This window comes from Carcharodon carcharias, chromosome 12 (genome assembly GCF_017639515.1).
Source record: "Carcharodon carcharias isolate sCarCar2 chromosome 12, sCarCar2.pri, whole genome shotgun sequence".
Lineage (NCBI taxonomy): Eukaryota > Metazoa > Chordata > Chondrichthyes > Lamniformes > Lamnidae > Carcharodon > Carcharodon carcharias.
In genome coordinates, this window is record NC_054478.1 from 151001394 (window position 1) to 151020391 (window position 18998).

At 44.0% G+C, this 18998-nt stretch overlaps 1 protein-coding gene across 5 annotated transcripts in view; it reads left to right on the forward strand.

Moving 5' to 3' along the window:
* vps8 (VPS8 subunit of CORVET complex) overlaps positions 1-18998 on the forward strand; it is a 734009-nt gene that overhangs the window by 184144 nt on the left and 530867 nt on the right. For all 5 annotated transcript variants that reach the window (XM_041200655.1, XM_041200658.1, XM_041200657.1 and 2 more), the window contains 2 exons: positions 818-916; positions 1432-1521. In XM_041200655.1, the coding sequence (XP_041056589.1) occupies positions 818-916; positions 1432-1521 (189 nt within the window). The remainder of the gene's footprint in view (positions 1-817; positions 917-1431; positions 1522-18998) is intronic.

Below are 18998 nucleotides of genomic sequence, written 5' to 3' on the forward strand. Positions count from 1 at the left end.
GACTAATGTACCCCAATATAACTAGAGTTTCGTCTATTTTTAAAGAGTGAATTTCAGTAATTTAACGTGGGGTTACTCAGAACTGGGGAATTGACACTGACGAAAATGTTTACTTTTTGTGATAAACTCATTTTTGTCTGTTTTAATTAAATATCAAGGTACTATTTTCATTAGCTGAAAGAAAAAAATTTAGAGCAAATTTATAAATTATGTTTTAATTTGGGCAGAATTTGTGTTTGGAAGTATGCAAATTAGTTTGAGTGGAAAAGATTGGCAGAGGAGAATATATCACTAAATGACCATAGGAATTGACATTTGAACCCAAAGTGGAAATGCTACACCTGCACGTTCTATGGATTTAACCTACTTACATGCTAAATTCAGCTTCATCGCATTATCTGACTTTGAATGGGCCCAGCAGCCAAGTCATAAAAACGATCAGTGTCATATAATTTATTCTTGGGACATGGATAAAGCATTTTTTAAAACAGTTTCAGAGCTGGGGAACATGTGTGCATTGTATTGAAGAATGGATGATTGGACATGTTGTTGCAAATCTTTGCATGCAGTTTGGGATGGCACAAGATTCAGTACTTCTGTGCGTGTTTTGTGAAAAGAACCTTATCAAGCTAGCTTGAAGAATACATTACAGACACTCTGTCACCTACTGATTTGAGACCACCTTCTACATAATGACCTTCCTAGAAAGTACAGTTCAGTCATGCTCGTCTTTCCGAAGTTGTGTTTTCATGTTTTCCTCTGTATTGTGAAGATATTTTCTTTCTTGTTAGTAACTCTCTTTTACTCACTGTTTTAGGAGGAGATTTTCAATTATGTCCACAATATGTTGTCCATACCTGGCTACAGCGCTGAAGAGAAAGAGTCTGTGTGGAATAAAACCATGGAACACATCAAGGTAGCTCTCTCGATCAATTTAAAATGATTTTAACCTAATGAAAAGATGGAATTGCATTCTGCTTTATGTACATTGTAGTATTGTGTTTTTGTTAATGGAATTGTGCGTATTTGACTTTACTTTATGGAGGGAGACACTGCAAGGTGAGCCAAATCAAACTGAGATTGTATTAACCTGTTAGTGCTCAGAACCACATTTGGAAATTCTGGAACCCACCATAGTGGTGAGTTTTGTGTGCTTCAGGTTGTCTAAATTAATGGTAAATACTATCATTTTCTTCCTTTTTGGCACCGACTTAACATCTGTTTGTCATGGTATACAAATAGCCATACGTGTCATTGGCTAAATGTTTTGTCTGCAGCTGATACAATGATAATATAAGCACAGTATTTGTTCCGTTATCACAGCGACACGCTGTTGCCACTTTGCTAAGTCATCATGTTCTGTCGATCATACACCAAACACATTACCGGTTTGATTCTGGAAAAACAAATTCACTTTTTATTAAATTTCAGGACTTGGTGCCTATCAATCCTTCAAAAGCAGCTGAACTGGTGGCGGTACATTTCTCTACAGAGCTCCAGGTGATCGTGAACCAGTTAGAGGTAAACCAATGTTTGAAAGTAATTGTTCTGTTTTTCTGGAAAAAGATGCCCTTTTATAAATTTGTCTTTGATAGAGGGCACCTGAGAGAGCCATGAATGTCAGTCTAGAAAACTAACAAAATCTGGACAATAGCTTCAATGAAATCTGATGCAGCTGACTCAGAAAGCTGACGTCTGAAGGAGAAATCAAGGCGCAAAACTGGTTCATGTATTTCACAGGAGGTCCAGGGCATTAAAAAAAAACAGTTCTTGAAATAAAAGTTACACATTATAGTTAATTTTAGGCGCCTATACACTTTGTCTTCCCTGACCAAAGCAGCACTCCCAGTTACTATCCCAGTTACTTCCCAGTTACTGTCTTCCTTCCCTCCCCCTTTTCCCCTTTCCCATTTACCCCTTCCACTGCCGCCCACTATCCTCTCCCTGTACTACCTCCCCTCCCTTTGCCATCCAACCTGTTGTACCCCATCCCACCCTTTGTGTGTTCTACCATGTCTTGTACTTTACAATTGCTGGCTCGAAGTATAATGGTGAGATTTGTATGCTTTAGGTTGTCTAAATTAATGGTTTTTATAAGGCACACTTCCTGCTGTGACAGAAAAACTCAGTTCCAGTGATCAAGCTTCATAACGACCATTGGAACTTGCTTTACCATTTTATCTGGGTATGTTATGGGAGAGGATGTTTTTGAAGAACATTATCTTAGGGATTGCATAGTCCCTATCTGTGAGACTTTTACCAATATTTGTTTCCCTGAAAGAAGTAAGAATGATTAAAGATAATGATAATGCAAGCTTTTAAAATACTAAAAGGAGTGGATAACATGGTTGTAAACAAGTTACTTATTCTTCACTGGGCAGAAGTAGAGCGTGCAAGCATAATATTAATGAGCTTCAAATGAGAGGTGAGATGTAAAGGAAATATTTGTCGTCACTGAGTTTCTGTGTGTGGAATAAATCCAGTTAATGCTCTGCCAGTTAGCACTTATAAAAATAGTTGGACGAATAGCTGTTTAGCAATAACTAATGATTAGGAGGGGTAGCACGATAGAGTGAATGCTTTGAGCTCTCACAGGAAAACAAAGCAACTGAAGATTGCAAACATTCTGGAACTCCTTGCAATTAAACAAAGGGACATTTCTTACAGAGCGACAGTAAACCAGTGCCCTGAACATGATGGTGCCTGAGCTTCTCAATGCATAGACCTGCCATGCTGAGGCTCCATTAAATAGATTTCTCATGCTTCGTTTACCTCTGGGGCAGAGCAAGAAACTTGGCGCGACCTCTCTTCAGGAAATGAAATGGGTTACACAGCGCCCATGGAGATGCATGGGCTTGGATCTTTGAAGGTGGCAGGGCATACTGAGCAACTAGTTAGCAAAACAGGATCTTGGGCTTCATAGGTAGAAGTATTGAGTATAAAAGGAGGGAAGTTATGCTGAACCTTTGTAAAGGTCTGGTTAGGCCCAGCTGGAGTATTGCATCCAGTTCTAGCCACCACACTGTAGGAAGGATGAGAGGGCGAAGAAGAGATTTACCAGAATGGTTCCAAGAATGAAGTATTTTAGCTCCAAGGTTAGATTGGAGAAGCTGGGGTTGTTCTCGTTGGAGCAAAGGAGATTGAGAAGAGATTTGATAGATGTGAACAAGATTGTGACAGTTTGAGACAAGGAAAGGCTGCTCCCATGAGCTGATGGCACAAGGGCTAAAGGGATACATATTCAAGGTTTTGGACAAGAGATGCGGAGAATGATAGGCAGAGGAATTTTTTTACCCTGTGCCTATGGGGGTGGTGGAAGCAGAGGTGGCCAATGATTTCAAAAGGAAATGCGTGGGTGCTTGAGGGAATTAAAATTGCAGGGCTACGGGGACGCGGTGGGACAGGATTGCTCCACAGGGAGCAGCACAAACCCGCTGGACCAAATTGAAACATCCTGGGTCATAAATGACTTTATGGCTTGTGGAAGAAAATGCCTCGGTTGACTAGATGGTCTTTTTAGGTCCACAGTTATTCCTATTTATACAAATGAAGGACCTTATTTAAAAGAAAATAACCCCTCCTTGAATTTTTATTTTTCAAAGATACATTCTTCGTTTGTTCAGCTTCCAGTGCAACTGAAGAAGCTACAATCTGAATGTCAAGAAAATAATTGCTTTTGAATTTCATTTCCTTATGGGAATGCTAGGATAAATTAGGAATTTATTATCATTTATGTCGACGTATTGATATCTGCGAGTTTAAGCAACTGTTTATTCCATTTGGCAGCCAAACATTCCACAGATACATCTCTAAACACCATCTGTTCCCCAGTGTCTATGCTGTGTTTTAAAATAATTCACTTATGTGCTGAGATTGAAAACATAAGGAAGGATATTGGATTACTTGGTCTTTGTACATGTTTCAATTCCTATTTTTATCAGTTTGATCTTCCACCTGCTACGTTCTTATAAGAAGAACCTGGTTTTGCTGCTAGATTAAGGAAGGTGTAGGACAGGGCATGACTCAGGCTGTCTCTGGGACAGTGTTCGGTGTTGTACAATCAGATGCTGTGATGGGAGAGGTATGATCTTCAATGTGCAAAAGGCCCTTTTCAAATATCTGAGTTTCATTAGTGCTCCCTCTCGATTTGCTTTCGAGGATGAAGCAGAATTCAAGGAGTGAGATGTTCTGCAAATGATGAGATATTCTCGAATGCCCATCAGGACCAAGCACAGTTGCTTTTCCTACAATGAATATGCAAAGTAGTAAAAGTGCCAGTATAGAATTAGGAACATCATAGTATTTTAATGTAGCTGTTGTAGTGGTGGGATCATCATTTGTGGTTCCAAATCTCTCTCTCTCTCTCTCTCTCTCTTTCTTTTTGGTAGTCCACGTGTGAGGCAGAAATAACAAGCCTTTTTAAAATGTATTTTGTCGAAGGGTAAAAAGCCATACCATAATGAGATAAAGCTTTAGGAAGATCATATTGTGTTATATGCACCATGACCATTGACACATTTCTTCTCACTTCATCATGTTATGTTTGGATCTGACATTGTTTTGTAGTTACATAGGGAGAAGATTTTTTTAAAAATTACCTCCAACATATTGATTGCTCATCCATTAACATGTCCAAAATACCTAACAGTATGCAGCAAAATGGAAAAGAGGAAAGGAGTGGTATAGTCTTAATGTTAATGTTTTCTTCAAATTGGTCACTACTTGTAGAATTTAACTTTTGTGAGAAACGTTTGCTATTCGTAATCATAATTGCGTGCAGTTCTGGAACCTGCATTAAGAAGGATGTGATTGTACTGGAGAGAGTGCAGAGGAGATTTACCAGGATGTTGCCTGGGCTGGAGAGTTTTAGTTATGAGGAGAGATTGGATAGACTAGGGTTATTTTCCCTGGAGAAGAGGAGATTGTGGGGGGACATGGTTGAGGTATATAAAATTATGAGGGGCATAGATCGGGTAGACAGGAAGGAACTTTTCCCCTTGGTGGGGGGATCAATAACCAGGGGGCATAGCTTTAAGGTAAGGGGCAGGAGGTTTAGAGAGGATGTGAGGAAGAATTTTTTCACCCAGAGGGTGGTGGGAATCTGCCTGAAAGGTGGTAGAGGCAGAAACCCCCATAACATTTAAGTATTTAAAGTGCACTTGCGATGCGCTGGCATACAAGGCTATGGGGCTAGTGCTGGAAAATGGGATTAGAATAGTTAGGTACTTGTTTGACTGGTGCAGACTCGATGGGCTGAAGGGCCTTTTTCTGTGCTGTAGACCTCTATGACTATGACTCTGGTCATTATTCATTTTGGCTACAGCAATAGCAACTACAATTTGGATTCATATAGCATAATATATTAACATAATAAAACAGTCCAAAACCAATTTGTAGATGCATTATGAAACAAGGTACGACAATGAGCCATGTAAGGACATGTTAGAGCAGATGACCAAAACCTTGGTCAAAGAGAAAGGTTTTAAGGAGTGTCTTAAGGGAGGAAATTGAGGTAGAGAGGCGGAGAGATGGAGGGAGGGAATTGGAGAGTTTGGGGCCTAGGCAGCTGAAGGTATAGCCGCTAATGGGAGAACGATTAAAATTGGGAATGCTGAAGGGACCAGAATTAGAGGAGTGCAGGTATCTCAGAGGGTTGTGGAGCTGGAGGAGATTCCAGACATAAGGAAGGGCAAACTAATAGAGGGATTTGAAAGCAAGGATAAGAATTTTAAAATGAAGACACTGCTTAACCAGGAGCCAGTGTAGGTCAGTAAGCACAGGGGTGATAGGCGAATGCCTAGGTGATAGGTGATAGTGCGAGTAAGGACATGGGCAGCAGAGTTTTGAATGAACACAAGTTTTCAGAGGGTAGAATGTGGGAGGCAGTCTAGGACTACATTAGAATAGTCAATTCGGGAGGTAACAAAGGCATGGATGAGAGCTTCAACAGCAGATGAGTTGAAACAAGGGTGGAGTCAGGCGATGATACAGAAGTGGAAATGGGTGGTTTTAGTGACAGTGCAGATAAGTGGCTGAAAGCTCATTTTGCAGTGAAATAAAGCAGTGAGGTTGCAAACAGTTTGGTTCAGCCTCAGAGTGTTGGCAGGGAGAGGGTTAGAGTCAGTGGCAATGGAATGGATTTTGGAGTATGGACTGCAGGCAATGACTTCTGTCTTCCCAATATTTAATTGAAGGAGATTTCTGCTTATCCAGCACTGGATGTCAGACAAGCAGTCTGGTAACTTAGCAATAGTGGAGGGGTCAAGAGAGGTAGTGGTGAAGTAGAGCATGCATGTGAAAACTGAAACAAGAACAAAAATACCTGGAAAAACTCAGCAGGTCTGGCAGCATCTGCGGAGAGGAACACAGTTAATGTTTCGAGTCTGAATGACCCTTCAACAGAGCTGATGTGTTTTCAGATAATGTTGCTGAAGGACAGAAACAGAAAGGAGCAAATGATCGATTCTAGGGGAAACCAGAAGTATCTGTGTGGGAATAGGAAGAGAAGCCATTGATACCGATTCTCTAGCTGTAATTTGATAAGAATGGAAACAGGCAAGTGCAGCCCCACCCTGCTGGATAATAGTGGAGAGGTGTTGGAGGAAGATGGAGTAACCAGCTGTTGTCAAAGGCTGCATACAGGTCAAGGAGGACGAGAGGGAAAGTTCACAAAGGATGTCATTTATGACTTTGATAAGAAGCTGCTTCGGTCCTGTGGCAGGGGCAAAAACCTGATTCAGACATGGAGTTCCAGGAAAGACGGGTATGGAGGTGACTGCGCGTCCAAGGACTTTGGAGAGGGATGGTAGGTTGGAGATGGGATGGTAGTTTACAAGGATCTTGGCGTCGAGGGCTTTTTTGATGAAGGAGTAATAACATCAGATTTGAAGTAGAGAAAACCATGAACAACATCCAGCTAACATTGGGGCAGGAAGGAATGCTGGGTGGTCACTGGTTTAGTGGGAATAGTGTCAAGAGAGCAGGAGGTGAGCATTATAGACAAAGTGAACTCTGAGAGGGCATGAAGGGAGTTAAGGGAAAAACTAGAGAAGGGAACAAATTCATGGCTGAGCAAGGGGGACCTTTAGCAGATGTTTGGCTAGGTGTACGAAGGGAAGGGGAGAATGATGCAGAGGCAGCTGATTGGATAGACTCAATTTTAGTGGTAAAAATATCCATATGCTGTACTCAATTGTTTTTGGAGGTGGAGGTTTCCAGAGAAGAAACTGGGAGTTCCCTTTGTATTCCACGATAAGCCGGGAGTAGTGAACAGTAATAGTTTTATTGGGGCTAGGGTGTTCATGGTGGTGATTGAGGGTGTGGCTGAGCAGACCTGGATCTGCAGAAAAATCACGGTGAACAAAAGGCCAAAGGCTAGACAATTGGGAATTTTATGGTGCATTATAAGTGAATTAATGAAAACTGTTTCCCGGGGTGCGGAAGTGGGGCTTGGAAGGGGAAATGGGATGTGAGCAGAGAGCAATACCACTAAGTAATCCGAGATGACTTTATGATGATGGGTAGTGAGGCTGTGTGAGATGGCCAGGTCAAACCGGTGGCCATCAATATCAACTATTTACAGACTATTTCAATGACTTGGATGAAGGGACCAAATCTATAGTTGGTAAATTTGATGATGACACAAAGATAGGTAGGAAAGTAAGTTGTCAAGATGACATGGGAATCTACAAAAGGATTTGGATAAGTGAGTGGATAAAAATTTGGCAGATGGATTATAATGTGGAATATGTGAACGTGTCCACTTTGGCAGGAAGAATAGGAAAGCAGCATATTATTTAAATGGAGAGAGATTGCAGCACTCTGCAGTACAGAGGGATCTGGGTGCCCTGGTGCATGAATCACAAAAAGTCAGCATTCGGATACAGTAAATGATTAGGAAGGTAAATGGAATGTTGTTGTTTATTCCAAGGGGAATTGTATATATTGTATATATAGAAGTAGAGAAGTTTTACTGCAGCTGTACAGGGACTTGGTGAGACCACATCTGGAATACTGTATGCAGTTTTGGCCTCCTTAATTAAGAAAAGCTATAGTTGCATTAGAAGCAGTTCAGAGAAGGTTCACTTGACTGATTCCTGGAGTGAGGGGGCTATTCAATGGGGAAAGGTTGGCCAGGCTGAGCCTGTGTCCATTGGAGTTTAGAGGATTGAGAGGTGATCTTATTGAAAATTATGAGATCCTGAGGGGCTGTGACAGGGTGGATACTGAAAGGTGTTGCTCCTTATGGGGGAGACTTGAACTAGGAGACACGGTTTAAAAATAAGGGGTCTCCCAATTAAAACTGGGATGAGAAATTCTCTTGGTGGGTTAGTCTGTGGAATTCTCTTCCCCAGAAAGCAGCGGAGATTGGATCATTGAATTTGTTCAAGGTGGAGCGAGGTAGATTTTTCATTGAAGAGGAAATCGAGGGTTATGGTATGGCAGACAGGATCTTGTTGAATGGCCGAGCAGGTTCGATGGGCCAGTTGGCCTATTGCTGCTCCTATTTCACATGTATTCTTGTGTGAATATGGGCTGGGGAGTTTACATGGAGGGAAAGATTTAGGGAGGACAGGAGAGAGAACTTGATAAATTGAGATGGAGGTTAAAATCACCGAGGATGAGCATGGTGTAGGAGAGGTTGGTCAATTTGTGAATCACTCAGGCTTCTGGTCAGAAGTGAAGTGTTTTGTCTTAATCACCAACACAAAGTTAAAACAGCGGCCCTTCATATTTCTACAGCCTTGAGTAATGCAGCCTGCTTTCACTGAGGACATAGCTTCTTGTGGGACATCTTAAACTTCCTACCAGAATGAGATTATTTTAAAGAAATCTATGTCACAACACACACCACCTTGGGTGATCAGGAATATGGGATTTCCATCACCACGTCTGTGAACAGCAACTTCAAAGACGTCATCACAAATGGCAAAGTTTTCTTTATTTATTGTTGAACTGTTGTTAACTGATTAGCTGTCTCTCTCTCCCTGAGAGGCAAACATCACTCAAGCACGACGGCCAAACCTAGGCCAGAATGTTACGGTTGGCGTGCAGGCTCGGCAGGAGTGGTCGGGAAGCTGACTGCCTCTGTGATCAGCTCCACGTCGCCATTTTACGCGGGTGGGCCAATTAAGGCCTGCCCTGCATGGATCGTGAGAGGTAGCGCTGAGCGCTGCCTGTGCGGGCAGGGGGGAGGAGGGAGAGCCGGGACTGGTGCACAGTTCATGCATGCGCACGAAAGAACTCTTCAATCTCCCTGGGGCATGGAGCTGCATCAGGGAGATGAAGCACTGTTTAAAACAAATGAATAAATACAATAAAAATTGAATGAAACATGTTCCCGCATGTGACACAGTCATGTTTTAAATGTCAAAATAAAGGTTTTATTTAATTAGTATTAGCTTGAAGAAGCCTCATCCTGCTCGTGGATGAGATTCCCTAAATAATGTAAAGGCCGCTTGGCCTTTTTGCCTGCCCCGCCAACTGTTAAGTTGGGCGGGCAGTGTAAAATTCAGCTTAATTAGGTGCCTAATGGCCTCAATAGGCCTTTCCACTATCGGTGGAAGTGCAGCCGACTCCAGCGCCTGCCCGCTGAACGAAATATCGCACGAGTGCGCGGTGACGTTGGGATGCACGCCCAGCATCATCACACGTCATATTACGTTCCAGCATGTCAGGCACGCGCCCACACGCCAAAGGTAGGATTCTGGCCCTAGAATCAGCTAACTGATGGACTTGCCAGTCGCACTGAGAAGAAGCAGGTAAAGAAAAGGTTGAGGTGTAGTTTAGCTGTTTCTATTCTACAATGGCACAAAGTCTGTAGCTCCTGTCAGCACGTTGTGCAAAAACTGGGTGAAGATTCAGAGTGTTCAGCAGGTCTATCCCTGGAACGCTCGCGAAAGTCTTGAACTCGTGCCCAATAAGTCAGCTTCATTGTGCGCCAAGCTTGGCACTCTTCTAATCTTCTTGTACATGCTGGCTCTCGGAAGCAGCATTCATAGGCAGTGGAGACCGTACTTGACCCTGAATTCAACTTCACACTCCACATTTGTCCAAGCAGTAATGCCATCTATTTACACCTCCACAACATTGTGCTGAGTCTGCCACTAGTCACCCTCACAATTGCTCATTTTGCTATCAGATGCGTGATTAGAGGCATTATTTTCACCCATAAAGTTGTCAATGTTGGATCAACATTCACAACTCTGTGGAGTTGAATAATGGGCTACTCACTGACTTCTTCGAGTCTGTGCAAGTTCTAACCTTTCCATTACTGACATTCCATTCAGTACTAGGTTCAATTCACTGATCACTCCTGTATTTGTCAGCCAACATTGACTCGTTTCTCCAATATTTTGATTTTTCAATTTTTGTCTTCATCTGCAAACCTTTCTCTTACCTCACTTTATCCTTTCCCTGTAACTTCTCCTGCCCTCCACTTCAACTCCCACCCTTTACCTTTCTATACCTGGATGACTTTCCATCCTCCTTGAAAGGGAAGGAAAGTCTGTAGAAATATTATTTCAGCTGATAATATAGCAGCTGGCTAACGGGCTAGAGTGCGTTGAGTTCCCATGCCCTGTGGCATTGAACATGGAAACCACGGAGGCTCGAGTCATGCAGTATGTCCGAGTGTGGTTGCAAGTGGATGGGGTGGGAAGTGTCTGCTGGCTGTTGGCACCTAGTGATTTGCAAAACTTTATGATCGATGCATCCAAAACATCAGTAATGCAAGAATAATTAGATATCACATTCTGGGGGCTGTCTGACGAGGTCACTTACTTCATACGGAGCACTACACAGTAACTGAGAAGAGCTGACAGGATTAGCACTGTGCAGGTTGCAGCTTTGACCTAACTATTCAAACCCCTCTCTCATTTTGGAGAGAAGATAAACAATTCCAGAGAGTTTTGATTCATTTTTAATTAAATGAAGAGAGACCCTACATCTAGGCGCTGTTATTTTTTCGCTAAAATCAGGCTCATTGCTTTGAGTATTTATGCTTACCCAGGGCTTCATCGCAGTTGTATTGCTATCATTAATTGTGACTGGAAAATGTTTAATTAGTGTACTGTAGAATATGCTTAAATAGACATGACACACCCACATAATCCCTTCATGTGCCAATTAGATAATGATTATGAATGTAATACAAATTTTAATATTTCATTTGCAAGCTGTCGTTCTTTTGCACCTGCATATTATCTTCCACTTCGGGCAGATGTATTCTGCCTCATCAGCTGAGTCTCAAAAACATCCATATTTATTTACTTCCACAAAAATCATTTGAAGGGAGTTGGCATGAAGCACTGGCATTCACCACAAATCAATGTTGTTATTTTCCAGGTTGGCTTAGTGCCTGAATATTACACATTCACACTAACTACAGCTGTTTCCAATGGTAAAAGCTTGCCAGTAATTCATTGCACATTATATTTCTAAAATCTTGGGATGTTTACCATAAATTGTGTCCTTAACGCAGTGGAACGCCCTGGTTGTCAAATGCTGATCTTGATACCTCATGTTTTAAAATCCATTTTCATACAGGAGCTACAGCAACTATTCACCACAGCAACAGGTCAGACTTAAAAAAAAATATATATTGAAACTCCCTCTGCCACTAATGAATCACAGCCAAAACCATGGCAATTTCAGAATTTAAACAGTGGCCAAAGCCATAATTCATGATGAAGCAGTGACGCAATATTTCTTAAGCAGGCTATGTTACAGGTTCATATTTTCCCTTTTAGTGATGAAGTTAGGAGTATTAAAAAAATTGGGGGCAATTGGGATTGAGTAATGTCCATTATAATAGATTAATACCCTGGGGGATTTGCTTCCTTACTTTGAGAGATTTTCAAAGCTTTATCTTGAAGCTTTACGAGTGGATATTCAGTGTCTACAAGAGCGTGAGTTATGAATAGCCTATGACATTGTGTGCATTCTATCTGCCTTTTAGAAGAGTGTCCTTAATGGGACAAATTAAGTTTTTTCTTAATCTGTTCTTCATTATAAATCTCCCTTTTTTATTCACAAAATGTGTTTGTGTAATGATGGGAATCTGAAAGCTGCCGTTTCAGCTGCTCAATGATTGGACAGTCAATAGTGTTAAACATTTTAACCTATTAAACTGAATACAATATTGTACTTATTTGCTTGCAACTTGAATTGATTATTGTGCAGAGAAAGGGGAAGTGATAAGAAATGCTGGTTAAACCTTGAAGAAAAGGAAAGGAAAGTAAAGAGAGTCTGCAGAATTAAAATGGACACAACCATTAGTAAATATTATTGGGTGGTTTTTTTTAAGTGCATTTTGCCCAAAATTGGCCAAACCAGTGGAAAAAATCGAGGAATTTCAACTGCAAATTTCGTTTGGCGTAAATAGAGTTTGCACAATCTTTTGCATTAGTTTTTGAAACATTGTGCTTGATGGTGGTTCCACCCACAAAACTCGCCATGCCCCTGGATCGTATTAATCACCACCGTGAGTTTTCTGTAATCGAGTCTGTCTGCAGGAGTTTCTTAAAGTGAAGCTTATTACAGCACCAGGGCACTAAAAGTTATGTTTTGAAAATTGTATTGTTTAAAAATTTACTAAGAAACTGACTATCGAAAACTAGTGTAACTGACAAATGGTGTTAAATTGTTTTTGATGTTTGGTAATTTCGATCCAGAAAACTCGCAGATGGTGGACTAGACACTCTGATTCGAATGATTATTTTGTGTTAAACCCATTTTCAGTTGTATTAATCAACTGCACCGGGTTACCACTCTTAAATATATCGAGGAATATTTTTTAACCCATTTGTTAATTTGAAGCACTTCTAAATCAATGCCTGTTTGCAATGGTGATATGCAAATATGAAACTTGAGCAAGAAGCTCAATCCTGGGTGCCATTTGTGCCCGATTGCCAGTCTGTGTCTAAGATGGAAACCCTTGGTTTATGTATGGAGTGCTCCTCTTCACTTCCCTTCCTCTTCTAACGTTCTGTGAAGCTTTTGATTACCAGAGAGTGAAACACAGTGGATGGTGCTCTATTGTTTTCTTGAAGGAGAACCCCGTTTCTGAATTTAATATAGAAGATTTTCTCGCAACAAGTGACGATTAGGGCTGATGACTGATTTCTTGTGAAATAAGGTTGTCCTTTCTAAACCCCTTGTTATGCTCAGTCCCGCACCATGTATAACTCCACCCCCCCCCCACTCCCCATCCCCATCCCCTTCCAAACAGGATAAGTGTGTTATCAGTGTATTCTCATGTCTCTAACAATGTTTACTCTGAATTAGGTAATGCCAAATTTGTTTTTTCACTCAATTATTTTTCCTAAACACCACTGCTCAGCAGATGGCCTGGCAGATTGGAAGATTCTTAAATTGACGATATCCTATACTCAGCTACTCTCTGGCACAACAGGTTAGTTCCCTGTTTACCAGAGAGATTCCTTTTAAGGTTACATAATCAATAACGTGTCCAATTGTTCAGGTTTGAAATAGTACAGACTGGCATATGACTTTGCTGGACTTTATCGGTGTTATATTTCATCCATTGGTTCCTGAAGTACTTGTGGCATCGTGGGAATTTAAATTTAGAACCGGAGGAAAAGATTCAGCTTTTTGCAAAGTGCAGGTTGTGCAAAAGGAAAAGAACACTGTCAACATCTCGCCCATTGCTTGGATGTTGTCAGTCGTTTATGGTTGTGCATTTAATAGGTTGCTCAGAGCCCCTGTAGCTGTAAAACATAATTCAGTGCTAACTACAGCTATCCAATTAGAAGTAATCTTTAATTTCCAGCAGCAATACCCCTTTATGGTCACTGTTAGCAATTGTACTGCTCTAGGTGATGTGTTTTTTTTAAATCAACTGAGGGTGACATTAAAGGATAGGTGTGTGTGAGAATATAATGGAAATTGGTACATATTGTCAACATTGGCAGATGGTGCTGAATATTCCACAATTATTTTTAAATGTGTGAGCTGGGACTTTCTAATCATTGAATTTATGATGAAGCTCCAGGGTATGTTATTCGGAAATGACCTATTGACCAGTAGTTCTTGCTTTAAACTCTTGTTTTTAGTATATTTGGAATGGTGGCGAGGGGTGGAATCTTGTTGGAAGAGAGCAAATCCGTGGAAACCTGAAATTAGATTAAGAAATAGAGATGAAGTTTTGGTGCCAGGAATTCAAAAAGCAGGAGTGGAATAGTTGGAGGGAGAAGAGTTGGAATAATATAACTAATACCTCCATTCTTGTATTGTGGTGCCGAATGTCTCTAAAGCACTTCATTTCACATAAATTATTTTTGGAGTGGGGTGATTGTTATGCAGGCATGTGTATTAGTTTTGCTGCACAAGCGGCAATATTTGCGATAAATATCAAATCTATCACTGATCTCGAAGACTTGTAGGGCTGGTGGTGATTAGAGCAGGGAGCGGTGAGGCATGGAGGGATTTGAAAACCAGAATGACCATTCTAAACTTGAAACATTGTTGGGCTAGGAGCCAGTGTAAGTCAGTAAGAACAAGGTTGATGAGTGAAATTAGACAGTCTTGATGTTGGAGCGGACACTTGGGTAGAAGCTCATCTCGGAACCAAACACAATTTCAAGGTTGTGAATGGTTTAGAGTGAGAATGGAGTTTGTGGCAGAGACAAGAAATAATGGCTTCAGTCTTCCCAATATCTGGTAGGAGGAAATGTCTGCTCCTACTGGATGTTGGACAAGCAGTTTGGAAAAGGGTTCGAGAGAGGTGGTGATGAGGTGGAGCTGGGTGTCGTCAGCCTCAATGTGGAGCTTGATGTGTTTTCAGATGATGTTGCTGAGGAGCAGCTTGTCGATCCTTGGAGTGGGTGGGGAGGCATCAGAGGTAATGACGTGGTGTTATGATGTGGCAGATGATGTGTGCCAGGCAGATCGAATCCATGAGGGAAACTTGGTCGCGCTATCACAACAGTTTTGCAGTTTGTATTTATTGTGAGATGTGTGCACTGAATTCAGAAGTAATAAACCCGCCAAGAGATTAAAAAAATTAAATTAAAATATTTATTAGCAAAATAAAAGATGTCAAGCACATACATAAGGCTACAATTACTACTGTAATAACTCCTGAAATTTCTAATTAATCTGACCCCCAGTTACACTCCCTTTAAGGCAATGGTCCGCAATAGATTTTAGATTTAAAACAAACTCAGCAAGTTAACATAATACCCTGGACAGTGGAATTCCAAATGGCTTTTCTCCAGCTTCAGTTTAGTTAGACAGCAAACTTATGTACAAATGCTAGACGCTTCATTAAGGCTATTTCACACATTCTGGTTAGATCTTACATGACCTTCTGACACATAACCTTTCATTCTCCTTTATGTTTGTTCCTCTCTTTTTACTATGCAAATTCTATTGTTCCATATGTCTTTGAAACTGTATCTTCCTCATAATATAAAAACTTTCATGTTGCCACTGTATATTGTCAGTAACCTTTGGGAAAAATAGCCCTGCTCATCTGGCTGGTTGTAAACGGACTAAGATCCATTTGAAATCCAAATCTCCTTTCGTTTATCTAAAATGCAAATTTCCTTCACAACTTACAGGCTAAGCCAGCATCCATGTTTACTCATTAGCATGTCAAGCACCTAGCTTCTTTTGATGATTTAAACTTGTAGGCTACTTGAGTCCAAATGTAAATAAATCACACACACACAGACCCAACTACACTTACCCCCATATACCTACTTTACAACAAAGCAGAAAAATATGAAAATCAATATGCTCGTTTCATGACAGTGGGAGTAGGAAAAGAAACCAGAGAAAGTCGACAAATAAATGTGTTTTTGTGAACAAACTATCTGTATCACAGCATCACTTAAAAAGATTTTTGAGGTCAGTTGTAGCTACAGCTTGACACACACGTGCAGCTGTATGTCCTGGGAATCCAGATATTTTTAAACGTTAGGGAGTGTAGAGTTACCTGGACAATAGGGCAGCTGATATTTTGTCTCACCTGTGAGCAGTAGCATTTCTAAAATAATTGTTCCATGCATTTCTGTTTTTAATGTATATGGGAGAATGGTGCTCTCATTCCTGTGCTGTCCCAGTTTGTAGATATGCTTGGTTTCTCCACTCCTGCATCCTCGCATTCAGTCCACTTGCACTGAGGCAGAATGCCGGAATGATATTCCGAAATGAGGGTATCCCAGATTCATTGAAGCCTGAAATCACTTTCTTATAGAGAAAGCAGATATTTTTCAACAGGCAGGGAGGCGAGATTATCCTTGAACTCCTAATGGTATTTCCTGATTATCTTTGGCTTCAACAGCAGGAGTAAGCATCTTAAGAAGTTGTTCGAGATAGGGGAGACTAAAGCATGTAGCAACAGTGAAGGCTTGAATGCAGATTAAATAGGAAGTCCATTGCTATATTCACACTACAGTTGGACATGCATGCATTCTTGAGTGTAAGGGTGCATTTACACAATAATATTTCTCTTTGGTGTTAATAATAAACAATCTCCCACCCAGATCCAACACATAACCTGACTCTGCAGCAAAGCAGAGTGTGAGATGGAGTCTCACTCGATCTCACTCAGGAGTAAGGTCAGCCCTTAACACTAGGGCCTGAATCTCCCAACTCAGCTTAGGTTGCTGATGTGTGTCGCAACCCTGAGGAAGTCCGGATATGTGGACATCCCGGTGTTTACATGGGAAGTTTAAACTTCCGATTGCCGGTTTTACCCAGATTTCTCGGTGATCCCAACAACAGTGGGATCAGATGACCAGAACCACAGAGACTTGGGAGGCCTGCTTGAAACTTAACCTGGCTTTTACACAGATTTACTTAGGGCTTTTCATAGCAGGTATAAAACCAACAAAACTTGAAGTAAATCAGCTGGATTGTCAAAGTACAACAGCACCAAAAGCAACGTTCACACTCCCCGCAGCATTGTCTGGGAGTGTGGTGGGGGGGAGGGGGACACTGTTGGGACGGGGAGGAGGGGGACACTGTCGGGGAGGGGGAGGAGGGGGTCACTGTTGGGGAGGGGGACACTGTCGGAGGGGGAGGAGGGGGACACTGTCGGGGAGGGGGAGGAGGGGGACACTGTCGGGGAGGGGGAGGAGGGGGACACTGTCGGGGAGGGGGAGGAGGGGGACACTGTCGGGGAGGGGGAGGAGGGGGACACTGTCGGGGAGGGAGAGGAGGGGTTAGTGGACGGACACTGTCGGGGAGGGGGAGATGGGGTTAGTGGACGGACACTGTCGGGGAGGGGTTAGTGGACGGACACTGTCGGGGAGGGGTCGGGGGAAAGGGACGGACACTGTCGGGAGGAGACGGGTTAGTGGACGGACACTGTCGGGGAGTGGGACGGGGGAAAGGGAAGGACACTGTCGGGGAAGTGTGGAGTAAGGGGACGAACACTGTCGGGGGGATGGGGGGTAAGGGGACGAACACTGTGAGGGGGGGGTGTGGGGTAAGGGGACGAACACTGTGAGGGGGGGTGTGGGGTAAGGGGACGAATACTGTCGGGGGGGGTGGTGAGGTAAGGGGACGAACACTGTGAGGGGGGGTGTGGGGTAAGGGGACGAACACTGTCGGGGGTGGTGTGGGGTAAGGGGGCGAACACTCGGGGGGGTGTGGGGTAAGGGGACGAACACTGTCGGGGGGGTGTGGGGTAAGGGGACGAACACTGTCGGGGGGGTGTGGGGTAAGGGGGCGAACACTCGGGGGGGTGTGGGGTAAGGGGACGAACACTGTCGGGGGGGTGTGGGGTAAGGGGACGAACACTGTCGGGGGGGGGTGGTGTGGGGTAAGGGGACGAACACTGTCGGGGGGGGTGGTGTGGGGTAAGGGGACGAACACTGTCGCGGGGGGGTGGTGTGGGGTAAGGGGACGAACACTGTCGGGGGGGGTGGTGTGGGGTAAGGGGACGAACACTGTCGGGGGGGGGGGTGGGGTAAGGGGGCGAACACTCGGGGGGGGTGTGGGGTAAGGGGGCGAACACTCGGGGGGGTGTGGGGTAAGGGGACGAACACTGGGGGGGGGGGTGTGGGGTAAGGGGGCGAACACTCGGGGGGGTGTGGGGTAAGGGGGCGAACACTTGGGGGGGTGTGGGGTAAGGGGACGAACACTGTGAGGGTGTGTTGTGGGGGAAGGGGACGAACACTGTGAGGGGGGGTGTGGGGGAAGGGGACGAACACAGTGAGGGGGGTGGGGGGGGGAAGGGGACGAACACTGTGAGGGGGGTGTGGGGGAAGGGGACGAACACTGTGAGGGGGGTGTGGGGGAAGGGGACGAACACTGTCGGGGGGGGTGTGGGGTAAGGGGACGAACACTGGGGGGGGGGGGTGTGGGGTAAGGGGGCGAACACTCGGGGGGGTGTGGGGTAAGGGGGCGAACACTCGGGGGGGTGTGGGGTAAGGGGACGAACACTGTGAGGGTGTGTTGTGGGGGAAGGGGACGAACACTGTGAGGGGGGGTGTGGGGGAAGGGGATGAACACTGTGAGGGTGTGTTGTGGGGGAAGGGGACGAACACTGTGAGGGGGGGGTGTGGGGGAAGGGGACGAACACTGAGGGTGTGTTGTGGGGGAAGGGGACGAACACTGTGAGGGGGGTGGGGGGGGAAGGGGACGAACACTGTGAGGGGGGTGGGGGGGGAAGGGGACGAACACTGTGAGGGGGGTGGGGGGGGAAGGGGACGAACACTGTCGGGGGGGGTGTGGGGTAAGGGGACGAACACTGTGAGGGGGGGTGTGGGGTAAGGGGACGAACACGGTCGGGGGGGGTGTGGGGTAAGGGGGCGAACACTCGGGGGGGTGTGGGGTAAGGGGACGAACACTCGGGGGGGTGTGGGGTAAGGGGACGAACACTGTGAGGGGGGTGGGGGGGAAGGGGACGAACACGGTCGGGGGGGGTGTGGGGTAAGGGGGCGAACACTCGGGGGGGTGTGGGGTAAGGGGATGAACACTGTGAGGGGGGGTGTGGGGTAAGGGGACGAACACGGTCGGGTGTG